The sequence below is a fragment of the Rhinolophus hipposideros genome (assembly GCF_964194185.1).
Source record: "Rhinolophus hipposideros genome assembly, chromosome: 12".
NCBI lineage: Eukaryota > Metazoa > Chordata > Mammalia > Chiroptera > Rhinolophidae > Rhinolophus > Rhinolophus hipposideros.
In genome coordinates this window covers 15090293-15115000 of record NC_138058.1, presented here as the reverse complement: position 1 = coordinate 15115000, position 24708 = coordinate 15090293, and the positions used below count along the sequence as shown (strand labels likewise).

Genomic DNA, 24708 nt, shown 5'->3' with positions numbered 1-24708 from the left:
CCTATCTCTCCCACAGTGGCACAACCTGTCCCGAGAAGAGCAGGCCAAGTACTACGAACTGGCCCGGAAGGAGCGGCAGCTGCACTCGCAGCTCTACCCGACCTGGTCAGCCCGGGACAACTACGTAAGTGCCCACTCAGACCGCAGGGCAGCACGTGCCGGGGAAGGGGGAGAAAGAAGTGGATGACGTGTATGGAGGGCCCTTCAGGCCCGCAAGAAGTCTGTATTTCTCTAGCAATACGGAAGGTATTTCAGTTCTCAGGGGGTCAGTGAGGACGTGGTTTGGGGGTCCTGAGAACAGACTTAAATTTGTGCCCCTCCCGTTTGACTGTACTCGGCCTCTGACTCCCTATTTCATGGTGCAGTATGAGCCAGGAGCCAGCGCTGGTGGGAGAATGTCTCCAGCCAGGGGTTCCTAACCTGGGGCTCAGAGACCAGTGCATGAGCCTCAGCTGGCCTGTCTGAGAGCTCCCTGAAATTTGGCAGGTTTTTGTATGTATGTTCTTAATTGCTTTTTCCTGGTAAGAGGATTCATAGCTTTATTAGATTTTCAGAGGGACCTAGGACCCCTCAAAAAAAAATAAAATCAAGAACCACTGTTCTAGGGATAGAAAAGGAAAAACAAGCCTGAAGTGTAGTGAAAGGATGAGGCCTCCCAAAAGACCAGTACACCCTAGTTGGAGGGAAAGAAACGAATGGGAAAGGGAGGGTGGCACTCCAGGAAGGCCCACTCTGCCTCCTGCTGAGACACCTGGGGACCATGTGATCTGAGTGGCTCCCTTTTCTTATCTGGGGCATCCCCCTGAAAAGCCGGTTGTTCTGTCCCTGTAACCTCTTCCTTTGGCCATATTTTTTAGGGTAAGAAAAAGAAGAGGAAGAGAGAAAAGCAGCTGTCGCAGACACAGTCCCAGCAGCAAGTCCCAGAGGCAGAGGGTGAGGCTTAAGGAAGGCTCTACCTCTTTGCTTCTGCTTCCTGCTATCACAGCTGCACCAGCCTACCTGTGCGTCACACCTGGGTCTACGACAGATACAGTGACAGTGCTGTATTATATTATAACAGCTGCTATTTTCAGGGCCTCTGCCTCATGAGAGCCTCATGTATACTCAAGTGGCTGTTACAACTATCCTTTTTTAGAGATCATCAATTAGGAGGCTCAGAGATGTAAAGGGATTTTCCCAGTTATTCCGTTAAATGATGGAGGCAGGATTCGATCCCAGCACTCACTCACTTCGAAGCCTAGGAGCTTTTCAGTTCAGTTGAGTTGCATCTTATTTGAGGGTTAGGTTCCAAAATCAATGCCTGTTAGGAACTGAATGTAGATGAAATGTTCCAAGATTCTCTGAAATTTCCTGAGGAAGGTGGCACGTTAGAGACTGACGTACTGCGTATCAATGAATTTAACAGAATCAGGTTTGCCTCCAATGTTTGGTTGGTCGAACACCAGAAGAAAGTTTGCTCGAGTTTGGGGACCACTTTGTGCCAAAAATATATACTGTCTTTTTATACCAGAATCACATCTAGCACAGAGACATTTACACTGTGAAAAGCATTTAGGCCACTCCTCTCATACTCACTCCAGGACAAGTGTAGAACCGCTGTTACCATTTAAAGTGCTTTTGTTCCCCCTCCCCTCTCCTTTCCCTTTCTTCTTCTTTTTTCTTTTCTTTTTCTTTCTTTCTCTTTCTGTCTTTCTTTCTCTCTGTCTTTTTTTCTCTTTCTAATTTGTATATTCATCTACATATGAGCACACATAAATAAAATATATGTATAATGCAAAATTCACTGTATACCACACCGCTTGGCAGGGCTACACTATTTCTAATGATACCATAAACCAAAGATTTTAAAGCAAATTGAGTGGAGATCCATCTCCAAAATGATGAGATTTAGGCGAGGAAGATGATGGTGCGATAGCCTGAGCTGTCCTTTCTCCAGTCGGATACGGAACAATCCTTTGTCGTTTTAGCATTGCCCCTTCTCTATGCTCTAGGCATCCTGGAATGCAGCTGCCTAGTCTCGAAAGCCTTAGACGTAATTGCAGGTCCTCACTTCCTCCCTGGAAGGATTCTTGTGTTTCCAGAGTAGGGATGTCCAGCCAGCACTCTCCTGCAGCCTCACCAGAGCTACTAGCTGCTCACTCTTGCTTGTGTCTTTCCCCTAGGTGCTCTGGTCTCCAAAAGCAAGAAGCCATGTGTTCAGTACCTGCCCCCTGAGAAGCCCTGTGACAGCCCAGCCTCTTCCCACGGCAGCATGCTGGACTCCCCGGCTACCCCCTCCGCAGCCTTGGCCTCACCGGCTGCCCCTGCTGCGACCCACTCGGAGCAAGCCCAGCCCCTCTCCCTCACCACCAAGCCCGAGAGCCGGGCCCAGCTGGCTCTCCACTCGGCTGCCTTCCTGTCAGCGAAGGCTGCAGCCACGTCCTCTGGCCAGATGGGCAGCCAGCCCCCGCTCCTCTCCCGGCCCCTCCCGCTCGGGTCCATGCCCACAGCTCTGCTGACTTCTCCCCCTTCCTTCCCAGCCACGCTCCATGCCCACCAGGCCCTCCCAGTACTCCAGGCCCAGCCTCTGTCCTTGGTCACCAAGCCTGCCCACTAAGCTGCCCTGTGACCTATGCAGGCTGTCACGTGACCCATCGAGTAGTAATGATTCAGAAGAGAAAAAAAAAAGGAAACTTTATTGGTCAATATTTGACCACTCTGGACTGTTCTGTAAAGTGACTGGTAACAACAGCACTTTACGTGTTGTAGATGTAACCAGTAGCTGATCTTAAGGCTTTTTTAAAAAAACAAAACAAAACCAACAAAAAAAAAATCCTTAAAAGAAAGAGAACTGAAAAGTAGTGTGTCATTTTTCCTGTCTGTGCAGTGCGGGATGAACCTGGGCAGAAGACCCCCTTCTTTCTACCTCTGTTACTTTCTGCCCCCTCCCTCGTCTCATCTCCCCCACCCAGTCTGCATGATGGCCATTGCTGCAACTCCTAGCCTGTTGCTTCTTCATCTAGGTCCTGTGCCTGGACATTTCCTTTTATCTCGCCCAAGTTTTTCTCCTTTGCTCAACTCACGGGTTCCCGCCTTCATCTCCGTCCTCTGCCCAGTGTAAGGCTGTCGCCATGTGAGAAGACACCTTTGCCTGGTTTATCTCCACCAGCATCCCCTTTCCCTCAGTGGGCCCTAACCTGCCAGCCTCCAGCTTTTGGTGGGGAGAAAGGTCCTCTGAAATGACTCTTCCCCACATCTAAAAGGACTCAAGGTGCCTGCCACTTCCTTAGAGACGAAGTCTGTGTTCCACCCTCTTACCATTACCAGTCAAGACCTCCCCTTCACAGTCCCAGAGGGGCAGACAGGACCTGCTCCAAGGCTCCTGCCAGCTGGGTCAGTGCCAGCACAGTCTGCCAAAGTTCTAAAGACCCTCCTCCCTCCCCCATCACCTCACATGCTTCTGTGTGTACTTTTTGTTTTTATGGGTTTTTTGAAGCAATTTAAACTCCCAATAAGCTCTTTATTTTCACAAAAGAAAATAAAATTGCAGTTGCAAGACCTTTTCTGAGTGTTTTAATCCTTTTGTTGAATCAAGCCCCCTTCTTCCTACCAAGCCCTGTGCTAGATAGATTTTTGCACACATGCAAAGAGCATTAGCACTTACCGGAGGGGGATATAAAACATGCCTGACACAATTAAACAAATCCAACCCAGCTTCCAGCCTCGAATGTACATCGACCAGTCCACATCGATAACTGAGATCCAAAGGGAGGAACCCTTTTGTTTTCATTTGTCTTATAATGGCCAAGATGTGAGGCGTATCCTTTGTCCGCTTTGCATGGTATCCAGTAATTTTTGTAGCAGCTTTATTGAGATATAATTCATACAATTCACTCATTTAAAGTGTATAATTCAATGGTTTTTAATGTGTTCAGAATTGTGTATCCATCATCACAGGCAATTTTCCATTTTCATCACCTCAAAAAGAAATCCCATACATACCCTTTAGAGGTCACCCTGCATTTCCTCCAACCCTAGGCAACCACTCACTCGTCTACTTTGTGTCTCTGGATTTGTGCATTCTGGATATTTCATTTTAATGCATAATGCACTATTTGGTCCTTTCTTATTGACTTCTTCCAGCATATTTTCAAGATTCATCCATGTTGTACCCTGTATAAGTACTTCATTTTTTTTCAAATTATGGTAAATATAAGTAACATTAAATTTGCCATTTTAAAGTGTACGACTCAGTGGCATGAATTATAGTCACAGTGTTGTGCAACCATCACCATAAACGATTTCCAAAACTTCATCACCCCAAATAGAATCTCTATAACCATTAAGCAATAACCCACATTCTCCCTGCCCCCAGCCTGGGACCTCTAATCTACTTTCTGTTTCGATGAATCTGCCTACTCTAAATATTTCATGTAACTGGAATCGTAAAATATTTTCCTTTTGTGCCTGGCTTATTTAACTTAGCATGATGTTTTCAAGGTTCATCCATGTTGTATCATGTATCAGACTTTTTTTAAGCTTTGATAAAACAATTTAGACTTCCTTTTTATCAGTATTTGCTAGGTTTTTTAACTCAGATATACAGCTTTTTAAAAATTGTGGTAAAATACATATAAAATTCACCATTTTAACTTTAAGTGGACAATTTAGTGGTACTAAGTACATTTACAACATCACTCAACCATAACCACTGAATTATTTCATCATCTCATCCCAAACAGAAACTGCCCATTAAGCAGTAACCCCCTCATTCCTTCCTCCCCCCAGGCCATAGGAACTTTCAATCTACTTTGTATCATTATGAATTTATTCTAGGTACCACATATAAATAGAAGCATACAATATTATGCTTATTTTACTTAGCATAATGTTGTAGTGTGTATCAGAATGTCATTCCTTTTTATAGCTAATGTTCCATTGTAAGTATGTACCACATTTTGTTATCCATTCATCTATTGATGGATGCATTGGTTGTTTTCCACATTTTCGCTGTGGTGAATAATGCTTCTATGAAGATTCACATTAAAGTATAATGTTTGAGTCCCTGTCTTCAGTTCTTTGAGGTATAAACACCTAGGAGTGGAATTGCTGGGTTATACAGTAATTCTGTTTAATATTTTGAGGAGTTGCCAAACTTTTCCATAGCAGCTACATGTGTATTCCAACCAGCAATGTGTGGGGGTGCCAATTTCTCTACGTCCTCACCAACACATTATTTTTTCGGGGTTTTTTATTATTATAGCCATCATAGTAGGTGTGAAGTGGTATCTCACTGTGATTTTGATTTACACTTACCTAACCAACGCATGATGTCGAACATCTTCTCATATGCTTATTAGCCAGTTGTCCCAGCACCATTTCTTGAAAACACTATTCTTTCCCCCATTGAACTATCTTGGAACCCTTGTGGAAAATTAACTGACCACAAATGTAGAGGCTTATTTCTGGACTCTCAATTCTATTCCATTCATCTATGTACCTTTATGCCAGTACCACACTGTCCTAATTACTGTAGCTTTTTGTAGCAAGTTTTTAATTGGGAAGTGTGAGTCCTCCAACTGTTCTTTTTCAAAACTGCTTTGGCTATTCTGACTCTTTCGCATTTCTATATGAATTTTAAGATCAGTTTGTCAATTTTTGCAAAGAAACCAGTTGGGAATTTAATAGGGATGGTGTTCGTAGATCAATTTGGGGAGCATAGCCATTTAACAAAATTGCCTACCAATTCATGAACATGGGATGTCTTTTTCGTTTATTTAGGACGTCTTTATTTTCTTGCAATAATGTTTTGTTTTCAGAGTATCAGTTTTGTATTTCTTTTGTAAAATTTATTCTTAAGGATCTTATTCTTTTGATACTATTGTAAATGGAATTACTTCCCTTTTAGACTGTCCCCTGCAAATGTATAGAAATACAATTGATTTTTGTATATTGACCTCACATCTTACAACCTTGCTGAACTTGTTCTGATAAATTTTTAGAAAATGTTCAGGATTTTCTATATACAAGACCATGTCATCTGCAAATATAGTTTTACTTCTTCCTTTCTAATTTGATGTCTTTATTTCATTTTCTTGCTTAAGTGTCCTGACTACTTCCAGTACAAAGTTGAATACAAGTGGTGGGAGCAGACATCATTGTTCCTTATCTTATAGGGAAAGCATACAGTCTTGTCATTAAGTATAACATTAGTTGTAAGGTTTTTGGACATGCCCTCTTTCGGGTTGAGGACGTTCCTTTCTTTTCCTAGTTTGTTTGTTTTTATCATGAAGGGGTGCAAGGAAATTTTAAGATTTATTAGAGTTACCTGCTGCCACTCCCTTAAACCAAAATTGGTGTGAGTTAGGAGTTAGTGCTAAAATTTGCCTTCTCTACTCCTCTCCCACCCAGGTAGAAGCACTGCCTGGAGAAAAACTACACAACTGAAATAGTGCCGTTCCAGATCTGTGGTGCCTAAGATCAGAGAGGCCTTTAATACCACTCAGTTACTGCACTTGTCCTTTATCAGCTTCCTCTCCTAGTGCCCTCAACTCTTGTCTTCACCATTCTCAACACCCCAATTTAATCCCCACCTCACTCTCAAAGACTGCCTTGCCTCTTAGAATATCAAGAAAACAGGCCAGCTGAAATGCTCTATGTTGCTCTCCCACACCCCTACCTAAATACCCACCCTCTAACCATTCTAACTGCCTTTCCACGGATCTCAAAGTCAATCCCTGGTTCAACCCAAGGTCAACTGCTCTACTGCTCTTAGACCCCAGCCCTTCATCTCTTGGTATCTTGTTCCACCATTACTGTCTTGTAATCTTGGTCACTCTGTCTAATGAGTTCTTTCCCTCAGTCAATAAAAAAATTCAATCCTCTCTCATATTAGAAACCCTCTGTTTTACATCCAAACTTCCAGAAAAGGTAGTTTCTACTTACCTCCGACTCACTACTTACCCAACAGCAACCAGGTTTTGCTCTCACCACTCACTCTACTGAAATTGTAATTCTCAGTCCTTATCTTACTTCAACTCCGTGCTGTATTTGATAGTGTTGATTTCTCTTTTCTTCTACAAACACTCAGTTCTAAAGACAACTGGGATTCCTCGAAGTATGTTCAATAAGGAGACAAGGAGATGATAGTGTCCCAGAAGACAAGTGACATGACTAGTTGTAACACTAAAGCTACAAAAAAGGTCTACAAGATAAGAATTGTACATATGGTTTTATAACTTGCTTTAGTTTCAGTTAGTAAGCTATCATATGCACATAGATGCCTATATAAAAGGGAGAACTAACAAAATATTCATGATAATAGCTGTGGATTACAGGATATTTTTATTTTCTTTCTTTGGCTTATCCTTGTTTTTAATTCTTGTATTATGAACATAAAATTACAATAACTTTTGGGAGCTTTAATTATATGCTACTGTGTTAAATACTCTATGAGTTATCTAATTCTCAATACTTATTCCCATTTCATAGTGAAGAAATTGGTACTTAAATCAATTAAGTATATTGCCCAAATTCATGTAAATTACTTGTGCAATAAATATTCAAGGAAAACAGGGACTATTTTTCTCCTTTCAAACTGGCAAATTAAGAATACACACTGCTAACAAAAGTTAAGTAAAATAATAGCACGACCTTATGCAAGTTGCTGAATCTTTCTGAGGATCTGTCTCATCTTAAAATGTACCAAAATAACTGTTACTAACAGTAGGAAATGGAAAATAATCCAGATTTCCAATAATAAGGGAACTGTCACAAAAACTATAATAAACTCATAAATTACTTTTTATGAAACCATTAACAATTGTGTTTTTTGATCAATATTTAAATTAGTTAGGAAAAAAGTTCCTATATTTTACCTTTGCACTGCATGCTCACATTTCCAGCTACCTCTCTGACCTCTCTACTTGACTGTCTCACAGGCATCTTGAACACACGACTGGAAGCAAATCCATTTTCTATGCCCTACCCCCATCAAATCTGGTTCTCCACACCTTCCTTTCCATCACCCCTCCCTCCCGTATCCAATCCATCTCCAAGGTCTGTTGGTATTACCTCCCAATTTATTGAGTCCTACCACTTCTCTCCAGTCTCACTGTCCCTATGTTAATCCTACTTGGACTACTACAAGTCTGCCGATAAACTCCTAAATCCACTCTTCTCTCCCCATCCCTAGAGATTCTTTACCCTGCAACCAGATTAATCTTCAAAATTTTCCAACTCTGATTGTATCTTTCCCTGCTTAAACCTCCTTGAAGGCTTCTCATTACTATTAAGATAAAATATAAAACCCTGGGCATGGCCCACAAACTGCAGGGTTTAGACCCTTCTTTCCTCTCCTCTGTCTAATAATGTGGAAACAAGATCAGGCTTAATAATTTGCCATTCCTCTCCCTATACATATCCCCACTGAACCACTATTCTTTAATGTTAGTCAAATATTTATTTATGGAACTTGGAGAGACTTTTCTTTTAAATACAGATTCATTTACCAATTCACTTTCTTTAGTCAAAGCAGAGTCATGGTTCTGAAATAATTTGGTAAAAGGTTTCTCACTTCTTTCTGATCCTTGTTCTCTCCTCAGTAATGAGCGTATGTGTGAGAGAGATTTTCTTACAACAGAGAAACACTGACAAGCATATTAAAGGTTTTTAAATAACAAAATAAAAGTTCTTGTTCCTGAAAACTATATTTATGCCATGAACAGTCTTCAGAGTTTCAACCTACCAGTAAATCTGGGTGCAGTGTAACCCAAATATTGTACTTAACAGACTACAGAGAAGTGTTACTGCTCCTGGCGGCTGTAGTCCTTTTGGGTTGGATTACATTTCAGCCTGAGGTAACTGGCATATTTTCTGATGTACTTTTGTGTCCCACAAAGATTTATGTTCTTAACAACTCCTAGCTCATTTCTTTTTAATCTGGCTCTGCCCATCCTCATCCCCTGCCATTTTTCTTGTTCTGTTATCTGACATTCTTATCCTCATCTTTAGACACACCAGGTTCCCCCCTGCCTCCCGGTCTTTGCCCAGCCTGTACACTCAGCCAGGAAAACTCATCCTCCTCCTCCCGTCACCCTCACCTGGAAAATACCTACATTCTTTGGTCCTCGGCTCAGAGGTCCTTTCTCAACAGAGTGCAGAGTTTCTATACTTTAGTTTCTTGGCATTTCTTGGAACACATACACAGTTGTGTAGATATTTGATTAATATTTTTGTGTTCCACTAGATTACATGTTCCGTTAAGTTAGGGCCTATCATTTTTTAAATCACGGTCTACAAAGCACCTAGCCAGGCCAATGTTCATAAAACAACTTCAAGCAACAATTAATGTATAAACCCAACAGTAATTTTAAACAGTGGGATACAAAACTATTTACCCAATGATTCCAATTTGGGAGAAAATGAAAACGCCCTGAAAAAAGACCAAGAATATATATTAATTAAGGGAAAAATAAGTACGTATCTGTTTTTTTTAAAAAAAGAAAAACACTAGATGGAAACTATAATGCAAGTGGTAACCTGTGGGGGGTAGGGGACAAGAACTTTGCAATGTGTACTTTTTAAAAAATCCCATTGGGATTTTTGAACCATTAGAATGTATTACCTAATCAAAAATGTTAACTGTTTGCAAGACAGAAAACACTAACATTAATAGTGATTATCCCGGAAGAGGGGGACAAAGATTTTGTTTTCTACCTCCATACATTCACCAAATTTTCTACTGTGGATATGAACAGCTTTTATGATCAGAAAAAGGGTGTGTTCTTTAGGAAAACTCTTTGGCAGCTTGGAGAGCACTTTCCGTGGGGTTGGGAGAGAGGAGCGGTGATGCGAAGGCTCCCGCTACAAAGGTGACAGGACGGCTTCTGTTTCGATGGGAGAGCCCTGAGCACAGCACGTCTGTACGCTGCGGTCCAAGGACCACGAAAAGGGGAGATTCAAAAATGCGAGCAGAGGATGGGGCGAAGGGGCGCCTTCTCCCGTGGGACCGACCACTGCCAGGGAGGAGCACCTGCTCAGCTGTGTCGTCTCGGACGTACGAGGGGGAAGAAGGAAATGGCAGTGACGGTCTGTTAAGGATGCCATGGAGCAAAGAAACCAGGAAAAGGTGGACACACCCACAGGGAAAAGAGTGCAACTCGGAACCTCCCCGACCTTTCCCCCAGGCAGCTCCCGACGTCTTGGCGGAGCTGAGGGAGACGCGCACCGGAAAGGGCGGGGCTATGAGTACAGAGTCCGTGCGCAGATCTCGCGAGAGCGGTAGAGGGCGGAAGTACAGTTTGTTCAGGATGCGGTTCCTGGTTGCGTTCGTCCTGCTGAGCGTCGCTGCGGCGGGTAAGAACCCCCGACCCCCCAAAATCTGACAGTCGCCCCACAGGCAGGCCCACGATCCTCACCGTGGCCTGTCGCCATCTGAACTTGCTTCCCTGCTCGACTCACCCCTCCAGTCGGCATCACTCCCCCCCACCCCCCAAGCCCCACCGTTTGCCTGTTGCCCGGGTTTCTTATAGCTCTGAGGGTTCCTTTTCCCCCGACCTGCCTCTCTTCAGAGTCAATTGGTTTCTCTCTTTCAGGAGCCGCGCTGCCCGTTTTTCCCCAGTCAGCCGCCGAAAAACTGCTCAGTCGGGAGAAACCAGAGATTCCAGAAAAAGATTCCAACCAGCCCCCCTCGAGCCACCTGTCTGAAAGGGATGTCCACACATCCGCTCTGGAAAAGCAGTCCATTGAACAGAAATTTGCCACGTTGAGTACACAACGCCAGGCCACAGGAGACAACTCGGGCAGGTCAAGTCAAGACCCCCCATCCACGAAGGACGATTCTGGCGAGTTGAATCCGGACCCCCAGTCCCCGAAACACGATTCTGGCAAGTTGAATCCGGACCCCCAGTCCCCAAAACACGATTCTGGCAAGTTGAATCCGGACCCCCAGTCCCCGAAACACGATTCTGGCAAGTTGAATCCGGACCCCCAGTCCCCGGAACACGATTCTGGCAAGTTGAATCCGGACCCCCAGTCCCCGGAACACGATTCTGGCAAGTTGAATCCGGACCCCCAGTCCCCGGAACACGATTCTGGCAAGTTGAATCCGGACCCCCAGTCCCCGGAACACGATTCTGGCAAGTTGAATCCGGACCCCCAGTCCCCGGAACACGATTCTGGCAAGTTGAATCCGGACCCCCAGTCCCCGGAACACGATTCTGGCAAGTTGAATCCGGACCCCCAGTCCCCGGAACACGATTCTGGCAAGTTGAATCCGGACCCCCAGTCCCCGGAACACGATTCTGGCAAGTTGAATCCGGACCCCCAGTCCCCGGAACACGATTCTGGCAAGTTGAATCCGGACCCCCAGTCCCCGGAACACGATTCTGGCAAGTTGAATCCGGACCCCCAGTCCCCGGAACACGATTCTGGCAAGTTGAATCCGGACCCCCAGTCCCCGGAACACGATTCTGGCAAGTTGAATCCGGACCCCCAGTCCCCGGAACACGATTCTGGCAAGTTGAATCCGGACCCCCAGTCCCCAAAACACGATTCTGGCAAGTTGAATCCGGACCCCCAGTCCCCGGAACACGATTCTGGCAAGTTGAATCAGGACCCCCAGTCCAGTCATGACCCTCAGTCCACGAAAGATAATTCTGGCAAGTTGGATCAGGACGCCCAGTCCACAAAAGACAACTCCAACAATCCTGTGTCCAACCCATCCTCTAATAACAAGCTTAGCAACCCTGACTTAAGCATACTAGCTGACAAAGGAGATACCTCTCTGCATGCTTCCAAATCTGAATCTGGGGAAGGAGTATTACTGGACTCTGACTCCACTTCTCCCCAGCAGGAGGGAGAAGATAAGTCTTCAAAACCTGCTAAAGATGTGGAGCCAAAGGAGGCTGAGGAAGATGATACAGAAGGTTCTCCACCCAAAGAAGAGAAAGAAGGGACACTTTTGGATTCCATGAGCGGGAAGAAGGATGACCTTTATAAGGACAGCGTTGGAAGTGCGAGTGCAGAAAGCAGCCACTTCTTTGCATACCTGGTGACTGCTGCCATTCTCGTTGCTGTCCTCTATATTGCCTATCACAACAAGCGGAAGGTAAGTCAAGAATTGCCTTCAGAGAAATGGGTTAGCCTCCACCCTGAAAGCTTGGTATATGGGTCAGTATCCATCACTCATCTGCCTGTGAACACGGGATTTTAAGACAAATTTTTTTTCCAGACCCTGCTAGGGCTCTACTCCTGTTTTCTAAGTCATTTGTTCTCATGTCTGTTTCCTCTGAGTGCCCTCTGCTGCTGCGTTAAGTGCCAATTAGGGCATTATTACAGCCTGACCTGAATTGGGGTATTCTCCCATAATCTTGAACTTAGGTCCTTCACAGCCTCAGAAGAAGTAGTTAGAGCATTTATCTTCCTATTTCCACTCTCAAGAGTGCATCATTTCTAGCTTCTTTACTAAGCTTTTATCTTCCATCTGCAGTAGCAGAAAGAATCGTTACATAATCTTTGACATGCATAGTAGAGAGCCCAGGGACTATCTTCTGCAGTCAGTTGAACTTCTGATTAGAAGAAAGACCAGAAATTGCATGGATACATTCATCTTTCACTTCTTAGCAGGGTTTGGTGTGAAGTAACATCTGTGTAGCTTAGCAATCATTCCAATGATAAAAGGACTGCAGTTCTTGTTGAGCTCTAAGAATTTACCAGTTTCTGTAGCCTGGTTCAAATTGGAGAGTTCAATCATGATGGTCTTAAAGCCTGTGGCTGTAAGGAAACAGAAAAGACGTAAAGTTAAAATGGTGTGGTCCTTATTCTACATCCAACATGGAGAGTAACCTTAGGCATGAAAAGAGAGTGGTGTGGTTAAGATGAAGCAAAGTGTGGGGTGAAAGAGTACATTTGCAGAAAAGAAATAATAATTGTTTATGATTTAAAAAAGGGGAGGGGAACTCTCTCGGGAGGAGTCGGCCCATCTTTGGCTGAGTACTCTTGAGTAAATCCAGAGACTCCCACAAACTAGAGCCCAGAACAGCCTTCCTCCATCTGTCATTTCCTGTTTAGCAGTATAAAGGATTCTAATGCAAGTAGGCCTGTCCTCCTTAAAATTGTTCTAATTTAAATAGGCCTCTTCAGAGTGTACTGCTCTTTGTACTGTTAGGGTTATTAACAAACGTACTGTCAGGTGATTATCTCTGATTTCAGAGACTGAAGTATGTCAGTATAGAATCACTTGTTAATCATTTTCTTTTGCCGTTCCCCAGATTATTGCTTTTGTCCTGGAAGGAAAAAAATCCAAACTCCCTCGGCGGCCAAAGGCCAGTGACTACCAGCGTTTGGACCAGAAGGTAAGGGAGGAAGATCCAGGTCCATGGGAGGGATATGCAGTTTTAGATGGGCCCAGCAGTGGCTGGCATTGGCGTGATGGCAGCAGCTGGTTCTGGGGGTACTGCTACCAGCACCCTGGCCCTTTTCAGTCCCCAAAGTGAAGACACCCATGTATTCATGTCTGCAGTGTTAGAACTGAACAGACCTTCAGCTGCTCAACAACATCTCCCTCCCTTGACAGATGAGCAAACTCTGGCCCGGAAACATGATTTTTTCCCCTTAAGTTCCCACCTCGAGTTGGTGTCAAAATCAAGGCCCAATGGCAACTCCCTAGGCTCCTGTCTTGTGCTTTTTGTACTATACCAGCACGTCACAAATTTTCATAGGCATTGGGACAGAAAGCAAAATCTGATTCACTGGGTATGGGGTGGAGCCTATGCTTCTACATTTCTAGAAGTTCCCAGGTGATGCCAGTTGCTGCTGGAACCACACTTCAGGGAGCAAAGCACTAACGACACCCCCTAAAAACAAGTCCAGAAATATACAGGCCTCCAACTTCCCAGGTCAGCACTGCTAAGCACTGCGGACTAGATTTCCTGAGTGCAGCCTTTGCGTGGAAACAAAGCCCTCCTCTCAGCCCACAGCAGCAGGAGCTGAGGCAGGCCCTCCCCGGAGGCAGCTTGTTTCAGCATGAGCAGCGCACTCCCACTGCTTTGCTGCCAGCCTGCACCCTTCCTTTCCCTTTGTGTAGCAACAGCAAGGGCGTGGGTAAAGAGTTGCTAGTGGCCCAACTGAGTTGTTCCCAGACTTCCAACAGCGAGCACAGTTCACATTTACAGCTCAGACCAGTTACAGAATAAGCCACTTAGCTCGGAACGTCTTTGCTAACTAGCCCACTTGTATGTCACCTTGCCATTATAGCCCTGGCCTAGTGCCGTCCCAGGTAATTGACTTCAAGGATTTCCGTTCCCCTTCATTACATTTTTTCGTTTAAAAAAAAATATTCATGTAAACAATTCAAAACAACACATCATGGCACAAAGCAGAAGCCAGGGTCCTCAGTCCCTCCACGAAGTGTATATCTTTCTACTGTATGTTTTATTTCAACCTAACTTTTAAAATTTTACGTGCTTTTATTGTATCAATTGCTGTTTGCATGGCGGAGGGTAAATTTGTCTTAATTCTGGATTTGTTCCCTGAGCTGCAACTCCCATAAGGTCTTTTTTTCCCTTTGTAATCATAGCAGTGAGGTATATTCCTCTGCAAAAAGATGAACATTACCAGTGGATTGTGTTACTCTCTTTTCAGATTTGATTTTTCTGTTTTTGAGAACCTTGTCCTCCCTGCTGATTTGTTTCTAAATCAAGAGAAATGAAGAGAAAAGTACTGTGACCTAAGAGACACCATCTCGGGTTTATGACAAGTCCAGGCTGCCAGAGGCGGGGGTGTTGCTTTGGTTTTTGCACCTGCACTTTGGTGACCTTGTACTCCTGTGTTCCTGTTGTTTACGCTGGTGTCTCATCCTTTCCCCCTCTGAGTGTGAGTAGAACCCAGCATGTGGGAACCCAGCTTTGACCAAATGGAGATCCCAGTCCTAGGCAAGCTGCTGACAACCCTCCCTTGGACCTTGGCTCTGTAGTAAAGTTACCCCTTGAAAATAGCATTGCACTCTCCACTATTTATTTTTGCAAACCGAGGAGAAAACTCTGCAGGTTGAGGTGCTTTTCTACCAAGGCATCTTACTTTGGGGGGATGTATCCTACAAAAGATGTAGAAGGTGAATGCTGATGGGCAAAGGGCTACTTAGGACACAATTTTCTTTAAAGGCTTCAGCAGCAAACCAAAACAGCAGCTTTAAAAAATGTGCTTTACTGCCTACAAGTCCAACCTGCCTAGTAGAAGTTCTTTACGTTTTTCTGATATTTTCCTATTACTTAAGACAAAGTGAATCAACTTCTATTTGGTTGTACTGAGCATAAAACTGAATGTGGGGATTTTGGGAGTAAAGCTACTATTCCCATCACAGATTATTAAAAATACAGTTATGATGATTGAAACACTGTTCTCTATACTCACAGTCGTAACAGGGTAAGTTCATGGCTTTATGCAAGAAAACATCTGGGAAGGTTTTGCTTTTGGTCTGCATTTTTTTCGAACGGTAACTGAGGGTAATGTTTTGAATCACGCTGTTTGAAGTTTTATTGAAATCAGTTCTGGTCATGCTATCAGAGAGAGCCTAAACTGTGCTTGCTTCGGCAGCATATATACTAGAGAGAGCCTAAACAGAGTTGTTTCTGCAAAGAAAAAACAAATAGAATAACTGATCTCAGGGAAATACAAAGAATGGGGGAAGTGAGGAGAATGTGATGAGTTCTGTGCTGTTGGAGAAGTAAATCTAAAGAAGGGGCCGTCCTGTTTGTCATATTATCTTCCACCTTGCTTAAAACAGCTCATGGCTTGGAGATTTTTATTTTTGCAGGTAGCTATTTGTGGAGGTAAAGAACGAATGAATACTCTTGTTGGCATCAGTTTCTCTACTTGTGCACCAGTCTTACAATACTTTCCTCCAATCTGAGGAATCTTTTATCAGGCTCTTCTAGCATTCCCTAAGACCATGGTAATTTTATTCCCCTTCTGTATTCCCTTTCCCTACCTTTCTTTCTTTAGTGCTTTCCATTTCTGCCTATTACGTAGCACCTTTCCTCCAACTTTACGCTTGCCCAGATTTACCCCACACCCATTCATCCTATTTGTTATTCATTCTACTGTTCCACTTCTCCAGTAAGTATTGTTTCCATTACCTTACCATTCTTTCTCTTCGTAACCTTTACAAACTCACTTTGATTCCTGTCTCTCTACTAAATGTTTTTCCAAAGGTTCAGATCACCAAATCCAATGGCTTGTTCTAAAAACTTAATCTTGACCTTGATAGAATTGGACACTACTGACCATCCAAATAGAAATTCCGCTTTTGGTTTCCGTGAAGGCCGTCCGGCATGTAAGAACTCCTTTGCCTTATCCTGTGCTGGTGAGGTTGAGGGCCCTCAAACGCAGGTCTCCCTATTCCTTTGTCTCCTCAGAAATGCGTCCATCCTTCCTTCATCCTCTGAGTTAGTGACTCCCGGCTCTTAATTCTTGGCCTAGTTCCCAAAGAGACCCGTCCTGCTGCATGCTGAATATTTCGGCTTGGTTGTCCTATTGTCACTAAAAACTGAATTTCTCTCTTGTACCAATTAAGCTGCCCCTCTCAACTGCCTAATTTAATTCTCTCCAAACTACCAAATTTTATCATTTTTATCTGTCACAGAAGTCCTATCCATTTTTTAAAAATATCTCCAGCCACAATCATTCTTTCCATTTCCCTGCTCCCTTGTCCCACAGCCACCCATTTCACCTCTCCTGGATTTTCTTTTCTTTTTTCAGGAACCACCTTAATTGGTTCTTCTCCTGTCCATCTTTTCTTGTGTGCGTAAAGAGATAGGTGGATCTTTTTAAACTGCTCGCCCTGATGTGAAGCGTCTGTGTGTATCTCGCATGGCGTAGAGAATCAAGTGTATAGGCTCTTTAGTATTTGGGACTGCAGACGGCCACCTGCCGCCTTTCTCTGCGTCCTCGCCAGACCAGAGGCCCCTCTTGTTGGGTGCCCGTCTAGGCCTCTGGGGGTTTTTGTGCTTGCTGTGTCCTCCATTCCCTGGTTTCCCATGGTTGTTCTTGGGTTGGATGGCTTCTCTCTTCTCTTCTTTCCCTTACCTTCCCCAAATCTGTTTCTTCACAGCCCATGTACCTTCCTAACTCCACCGTGATTGGCTCTTTCCATTCTACTTTAATAGCTCTTAACAATGCCAGTCATGAATTTTGGAACCTGAGCAAAACAGGGCAGTCAATATCTGATGTCTCTGGTCTTCCCGAGAAAACCAGGCTACTTGTGGGATGCCGTTGGTACTGTCTGCCTAGTGACACTCCTTAGGTACTTCAGTTCAGTGTCTTCTTGCAAAAGAGACATTTTCTTTGCTCAGGACATCTGGATGTGACTTAACTGAGGTTTCACATAGCTCTTTCTGGCTACTGGTTGCTGTCCATTATTGATGGATTTTGTTCATAGAGAGGAGAGCGGAAAGAAAGGGTGGTTTCGGAAACCAAGAGGGTTGGCATCCAGTGAACACATAAGTATTGTGAAATCCACATAGCTCCACGTTTGAGCCTTTGAGAAGTATCGTTTCTTATACTGAAGGGATACAGAATTTGTTTCACTTTGGAAATTGCACTGAAGGAAATCTCTCACACCAAAGGAAAGCTCGTCTTCTGGTTAGTTGTCATTTTGAAGATAGACTGTTTGAAGCATGTTTTCTTAGAGCTTGTGTGGGAGGGTGAGCTGGCTGAGGCATCTCAGGCTGGGGGTGGTGTGGGGACAAGCAATGAAGTACGGGGAGCCATGAGGCTTCCGTTCCTGCCCCCAACTTTAGGATGAAGGGTGATTTCTATTTGGAGGAATCCATGCTTCAGCCGTGGATGTTAATGGAGGAAGGAGCTTGTTTTCCTGCCAGGTTGCTGAGAATTAGTTAAAGAGTCCATTCCTGGACTCTGGGGGAGTGGAAGTCTAATCTGTCTTGAAAGGCTAAGACAACTTTGAAAGACCTGACAATTAGCTAGCCATATATTTTGACATTTCTTTTCCCATGATGGCTCTTTATGAAATATTTGGTGATGGAATTCTAAACCTCTAAAATTCTCATTTTCTTTTCCATTTCCTGTCATTTAAATAAAAAAGGAAGCTTGTCCCCCGTTTTTACAGGGTAACTTGAGACATAATGCTGCACATGTGATAAAAGTTTGAACAGGGAGGCGAGTGTGCTACACACCAGACCTCATAGTTCTGCCATCTGTTTTCTGGACACTCTTGCTGGGAATGTTGTGTTTGGCATGGCCTTGCTTAAGTAAGGATCCTGGGAGGAGAGTGTCAGGTTTCACTTAACTGTATATCCGTAGCCAAGATGGACTCGCAACTCTGCTAGTTCCACATGTGAATTTATCCTAAATATCCCAGTTTAGAAACTCCTCTGTAAAGAGTTGAGTCTGAGCTATGTAGTTTCAAGCTGCCAACAGAGCCGCCTCCTCATGCTGATAAATATTCCTTGAATTCAAAAGTCTAGGTGTTAAATGATTGTTGACATTGTTTCCCTTCTTGTTTACCCAATTAGTAGATTGCCACTGTTTTGCAATGTTTTATATTTTCAGCCTTTTGTAACTTTAGTTACTAATTTTTTTAAAGCTTATTTGGTCTTATGAGAAGTATTTTTCAGTGCCTAATGTTTTACTGAGTTTCTGTGAATGCTGTCTTGATGTAATTTTGTATTGTTGCACAGAAACCAAAATAAATGTCAAACATTAAAGCTATATAACATCATTCAATTTATTAATACTGCATTGAAATCGACTGAAATAAGGCCTCACATAAGTGAAAGGTCATTTTATTTATAACCTTAAGCCTTCATTCACCTTCCCATCCAATCTCCACATATGTACCAAAAAACTGGAAATGCCATTCCCGGGCTTTGCACACATTACGTAGCTTTCCATGCGGTGTTCCTTACAACCAGGCAGCCCATGTTCTAGGTATAGGAGGTAGCTGGGCCCTTTGTCATTATTCATTTACCTCTGGTACTTGCCCTCTGCTGTGTCTTTGTCCTGGGATGCTCTTGCAGCCTGCTTCAACCCCAGTGAAGTCATCTTCCCAGTCCTGTGCCCTGACTGCTAACGTTACCCTTTGCAGTGTATCTTTAGAAGATAAGCCTTGAGGCTGAGGTACCGAGCTCCAGAGGGTACCTTGGTGCTGCCACATTGAGAACCAGTGTCACCCCCTCCTAAGGAAGATGAACCTAAGGCCTGGCCGCATATGAATTGGGTATTCTAACATACTTTGCTAACTAATACGTCTTGTCATGACCCCAGCCCCCACAACCACAGTGAGCCCATCACAGCCATGTCTCCACGCTCTGAAAGCGCCACTGGAACCTCTGAACCTATGCAGCTGCAATGAAAACCTTGCCAGCTTCGGACTAAAACCTCACTGGCACCCTTGAACCTCATTAGGCACCCTTATTCTTCAACAGTGTAGAACGGCATGATAGCACTGTGAGTGCATGAGAGAAGCCTTGGGACAACTGGATCAACCTGCTTCCACTGACCAACACTTGCAAGGGTTCTATCCACCTGACCAAAAGAAGATTCAGTTTCTGTTAGGAGGTATGGGCTTGGGACACAGCCCTGCTTAATGCTATCCAAATCAGTAGCCCACATTATAAAAGGTATGAAAAATCACCCCTGTCCCAGCTGGAAGAGCTTCCATAAAAGCACCGGGATGTATGCTAGGTTTGTGTGTCAGACCTCCGCTGAGAAATCAAAAACATGGGAGTACTTTACGTGAGCAGAAATCAATGCTGAAAGATATGATGGCTAAGTCAGGCTGTGCCACAGCAATGGCCAAATTCCTCTGACTCATCCCTCACTGAACTAATTCTTCTTCTTCTGTGCCTGGACCTTTGAGCCCAGCTTCTGAAGGTCTAAGTACAAGTTCCGCTTCAGGATGGCGCTGCTGCACAGCAGGGCCCCTTGCAGGGCACCCATCAGCCCACAGGTGAAGATATCCTGGCCTAGGAGACAAGAGCAGAGGCCCATGAGCAGCTCCCCAAGGAGGGGGGGAAGGTGAGGGCTCTCGTGTTCATCCCTCCACGCTAGGGCCACCCAGGATGGCTTCAGATCAGACCCAGGCTCCACGGCCTGCCAAGGCAGCCCAGCTCAGTGTGTGGGAGGCTGCAGGGAACAGCAGGACCTGGGGGCTGGGGGTGACGGCGAGGCCAAGGGGCTCAGGTTCTGGCCAAATGGGGCAGTGTACCTGTCAGGTAGAGGTTGGGGATGGGGCTTTGGGCCCTGATGGAGGCCATCACACGAGGATGCAGACGGTCCAGGTCATGGTCAGCCCCGTAGCAGGCACCCCGGGGAGCAGCCAGATAGAACTGACTGGTCAGCGGGGTTCCTCCAGTCACACTGTCCACCTAAGGGGAAAAAAGGCAGCCACAGGGTGGTAGTGAGACTCGGAACACCTCGTCTCTTCCTCTTCTGTTCTTCAGTGAACTGATGGCCTGCGTGAGTTCCCTGCCTTCTCTGGAGCTCAGTTCAGTCAGGGTTTTATTCTGCCCCAAAGAAAAGGGAGAAATGGCACCAAGAGTTCTGTCACCATAACCACAGGCTCTGCCTACCTTTCCCTCCAGCTGTGGGAACAGCTTCAGAACAGCCAACACAGAGGCTTCAACAAAGGAGGTTTTGAGGGCCTCATAGTCGCTGCTTCGCTTTCCCTTTGGCTCCTCCCGCCACTGCTCAAACCACTCGTAGGAGGTGGGCACCAGCACGACCACTGTGGACCGGTCTGTGGATGCAGAGCCAGAGTTACCGCTGCGCAGCCCCGCCCGCGCCCGTCCCCAGGACCCTGAGCCCCACCTGGGAATCGGTCCTCCCAAGTCGGGTCCTTGGCTGACGGGGAAGCAATGAAGAGGAGGGGTATGTGTGCTGCCGCCTTTTCCCTGGGCATAGACAGGTAGCGCTCCATCCTGGGGGTGAGAGGAATGTGGCTGCCCAGCCCAAGGCCTTGGTCCTCAACCACCAGCACCACCCCAGGGACGGGCCATCCCCCACATCCCCCAGGGATGAAGCTGAGGTGCAGCCTCGGTGTGAAAAAGCCCTCCCAGGAGTCAATTTGTGCCCACTTCCTCCCATTCCATATCCTGCTGTGGATTCCCCAGTGTCCGGCGAGGAAGTGGGGGCCCTGGGCTGTGGGCTCACGCTGACACCCTCTCCCCCCACGTGCACACACGCCTTACGCCTGATCCAGGTCCGTGTCATAATAAACATAGTGGTTGGTGGACGGCAGCCCCAAGTCCTTCTTGGTGCCTCGCAGGCAGATGAAGACAGAGAGCATGCCCAGGCCCGGCCGCACCATCGCCAGCTGTTTCTTCACACCTGCCAAAGAGAGCTGGTGAGGGCGCACGCGCTGTGGCCAGCGATGGCCACTCCCCGCCCCAGGAGAGCCTGCTGAGGACTGCTCACTGTCAGCGGCCTGTCCTCAGCCGCCAGCCTAGCGCTCAGGCCATTTTTATGTTGTTTCAACACTGACTTAGCAGGGGCCTGCTCTCCCATCTCCCGCCTGTGAAGGACACAACCCCAGACTCCTGTTCTTCCACTTCCACCCACTTCTGCTCCAAGCGCCTTCGGAAGCTCAGGCTCCACAAGCTGGCTCACAGCACCTGCAGGACAGTCCCAGGCTAACTGCCTCCAATTGTCCCCTAATGTCTTTAAGCTAGGAGTGGATGACTAGCGCTTCATGCTAGAAAGACCACAGACGTGAACAGTAATTTGTTATGTCTTAATTTCAGTATTAACTTGAATATCAGCCACCTCATGAATGATTATACATAATTCCTAATGGGCTACACAGTACAAAGCCTCAAAATGGTAAGCTGTGTGGGTGAACAAAGGCAAATGGCATTCCTGGCTCGACGTTATCGGTGGGATTCCGCCGGGGAGGAGGGCAGAGTACTAGGGAGGAGGGCAACAGCCATCTGATGTCCCCACCTAAGCAGCTCGCCTTGCTCACCTCTCAACAAATCACTCCGGACCAGTTTGGAGTGCTCCCACAAATGCTTATCCTTTGTTCCCGTTCCCACATCCATCTCCAGCACCTGCTTGAGGGACAACACTGGCTGCTGTGCTTAGTTCATTTAACAACTATTTGTTGAGAACCTGAAATGTGGGCCCTAGGGGTGCTGCAAGAAATCCAATATGCTGCCTGTCTACTGGAAAAGACTTTCCTGACAGCCGTCAGAGGCTCACAGAAGCTGCAGAGAACTGAGAGCTATGGGTAGCGTGGCCATAAAATTGATCATCCAAAACAGGCCACTTTTGAGAGCAAGAGGGGGCGTTATAACAACCACAGTAGGACAATGGGATTTCCAGACACCCCGCCATGGGAGCACACCGAGGACGGAAGGAGAATGGAAGTTTCCACAGCCTCAGGAAGGAGCAGTGGACTGCCCTGGAGCCGCACGAGCACCTTGTGACCTGGGTGCTCACACGGCGGGCACGCCATCTCCGGGGGGGGGGGTGCTGGTGACGTGGGCATAGACAGAAGAGAACCAGGCGACCAGGAGTAAAACCCCCTAGGTCTTCAGAGGCACCTTGGAACAGCAACTACCTCCACCTGTCCCCTGCTTTCCCGTTCCCCAGCTAGAAGGAAGAGGTCCAGGAACCACGTACCTGCCAGAAAAATATAACCTGGGTCCCAAACAGGACACAATGATATCAAGCCTTTCTTCTCCATGCCAGCCTTCTCTCACTGATACTGTCAGGTCCGTCTTTGTCACTCAAAAAATTTCCTCTCCAAACCATCCTGTCACCTCCACAGGGCTCAGCAATGGGATGTAAGAAAAGCGCCCCCATCCACAAAAGCTCCCTCTACCTGACCATCCCCCCTTCACCCACAGCTCCACCTGGCACTGCCTGTCCCAGAGGCCAGTGGATATCTGCTTCCTATCTCTGAGAGGTAGAACTATGAAAATCTCCCCTCCCAAACAGTTGGAAACAAACAAGTCCCAGCACTGGGGTTTCTGAGTTAAGCATTATCCCTGCCACTGCCTGAAATGTTCCCAAACTGGGAGTCATCTGAGGCAGCACCCAACTCCCCACCCAAGGGGGCAATCAGTCCTTCAGCCAGGTGGGAACTGGTGCCATTAGCTTGTTCAGGGCTGAGCTACATAAGAGCAGTGAAAGCTATAACCGTACAGTGAAGGAAGGCAAACTGAACAGGTGACATGGAGAGAAGGCAGTGCTGGATGGGACTCTGGGCCCTATCACAGGACAGTATTAGGGGTCAGAGGTCCTGGGATAGAGGAAGGCAGGACGTACCAAAGGCAAAGTCTTCCAGTCCGTCACCAGCCCCACCCCTGCCCTGCACTGGCAGTCTGCCTCACCCCACTCAGCTGACCCAGTCTGAGAGAGGAAGACGTCAGTTTGCTGGCAGCAGATGCTGGGCCTCAGGAATGAGAATGCTGGTTTTCGGTAGAACACACCTTGTACCTTACAGACAATTACAACTGCCACCCACACTCTCCCTGAGTGAGGAAATCCAGGACCTCACTTTTCTATTGAACGCATTCTGCTGCCCACCTTCCCCAGCTCCTCAAACAGCAGCTACGGCGCCCACTCTGGTGGGGAACTCCTTCCACTGCTCTCTGGGCTCCTCCTCCGTGCGTTTCCATTCAGCCGCATCTTGAGCTGTTCCTTTCTTTCCTGCCCTAGCCAGAGGCCTTTATCTGGACCCCTCTCTCTTACCCGCCTGGATTACTAGTCCCCTCCTGGCCAGCAGCCGTCTTTTCTCAGGTCACTCCAGTAGCTTCGAGTGACACAATAGCCTAAAGTCCATTTCATTACCTAACTTGGGCTCAGCCACTTTGTTCCTCAGGGCTCCTTTTAGTGAGTCCTTTTCTCTGGAAGTCCCACGCTTCTCAGCCCAGAGGGGACAACCAGCTTTTGAGTCAGACACACCAGCATTCTTATTTCAGCTTTGCCACTCTCAGCAAGGTGGCTTTGGGAAGTTACTTCACCTGCATAGCCTCTGTTTCCCCAGCCATAAACATTAGGGTGATGACAGCCCTCTCCCGGGTGGCTATGAGGATCAAATGCAGTGATCCTTTGGTTCGCTGGCAACAGACAAAGGTAAAGCCTCGCCCACAGACCTTCCCAGGGCCAACAATAAAAATGTCTACCTCCCCGTCCTCAAAACCAGGCTTTTTTCCCCCCCAGACATAGCCTGTCAGAGATGACTGCATTGAGGCTTATTTCTACCTGACACTCAGATTTTGGGCACAGAGTTTAAGAAACAGACGAAACCCAAGAGGGTATTCCTGCAGCCTCAGCCCCAATAAGGAGCTGGTTCCTGAAAGAGGCAGAAAAATATAAACTTGGGTCCCAAGTAAGGCACACAACAATTATAACATCAAGCCTCTCTTCTCCATGCCAGCCTTAGCTTCCACTACTGATAATGTCAGACCAGTCTTCCCCACTCAAACTAAGTAAGAAATTAAGGAAGGAAGCAGGATTCACATCACAAACTTAGTGAAAACCCAACAAGTGTTCCATTAGGACTCTGTCATTAACCATTAGGGAGATGATCTATGATCTAGAGAAACTGGAAATGCACAACTTGGAATGGAAACTTAAAAGAGGGGGTCAGGCAGCCGGATGGCTCAGTTAGTTAGAGCGCGAGCTCTCAACAAGGTTGCCGGTTCAATTTCCACATGGGATGGTGGGCTGCGCCCCCTGCAACTAAAGATTGAAAACAGAGAC

General features: G+C 46.1%; 3 protein-coding genes across 3 annotated transcripts in view; 2 read left to right on the top strand and 1 right to left on the bottom strand.

Annotated features, from left to right (window-relative positions):
• Positions 1–3542, top strand: part of TCF7L1 (transcription factor 7 like 1) — a gene marked incomplete at its 5' end in the record, with an annotated part of 154882 nt that extends 151340 nt beyond the window's left edge. The window contains 3 exons of the mRNA XM_081068137.1: positions 17–124; positions 858–933; positions 2163–3542. Coding sequence (XP_080924263.1) covers positions 17–124; positions 858–933; positions 2163–2596 — 618 coding nt within the window. The 3' untranslated portion in view covers positions 2597–3542. The remainder of the gene's footprint in view (positions 1–16; positions 125–857; positions 934–2162) is intronic.
• A 6670-nt stretch (positions 3543–10212) lies between these two features.
• Positions 10213–18716, top strand: TGOLN2 (trans-golgi network protein 2). The gene is made up of 4 exons (XM_081068306.1): positions 10213–10335; positions 10575–12088; positions 13251–13334; positions 14623–18716. The coding sequence occupies exons 1-4, from the start codon at positions 10224–10226 to the stop codon at positions 14626–14628; spliced, it is 1716 nt and encodes a 571-aa protein (XP_080924432.1). The 5' UTR covers positions 10213–10223; the 3' UTR covers positions 14629–18716.
• The window catches only part of RETSAT (retinol saturase), a 14201-nt gene continuing 8199 nt past the window's right edge, over positions 18707–24708 (bottom strand). The window contains exons 7-11 of the mRNA XM_081068305.1: positions 21189–21327; positions 20809–20918; positions 20571–20737; positions 20207–20366; positions 18707–19964 (exon numbers count right to left, since the gene is read on the bottom strand). Of these exons, the coding sequence (XP_080924431.1) occupies positions 19825–19964; positions 20207–20366; positions 20571–20737; positions 20809–20918; positions 21189–21327 (716 nt within the window). The 3' untranslated portion in view covers positions 18707–19824. The remainder of the gene's footprint in view (positions 19965–20206; positions 20367–20570; positions 20738–20808; positions 20919–21188; positions 21328–24708) is intronic.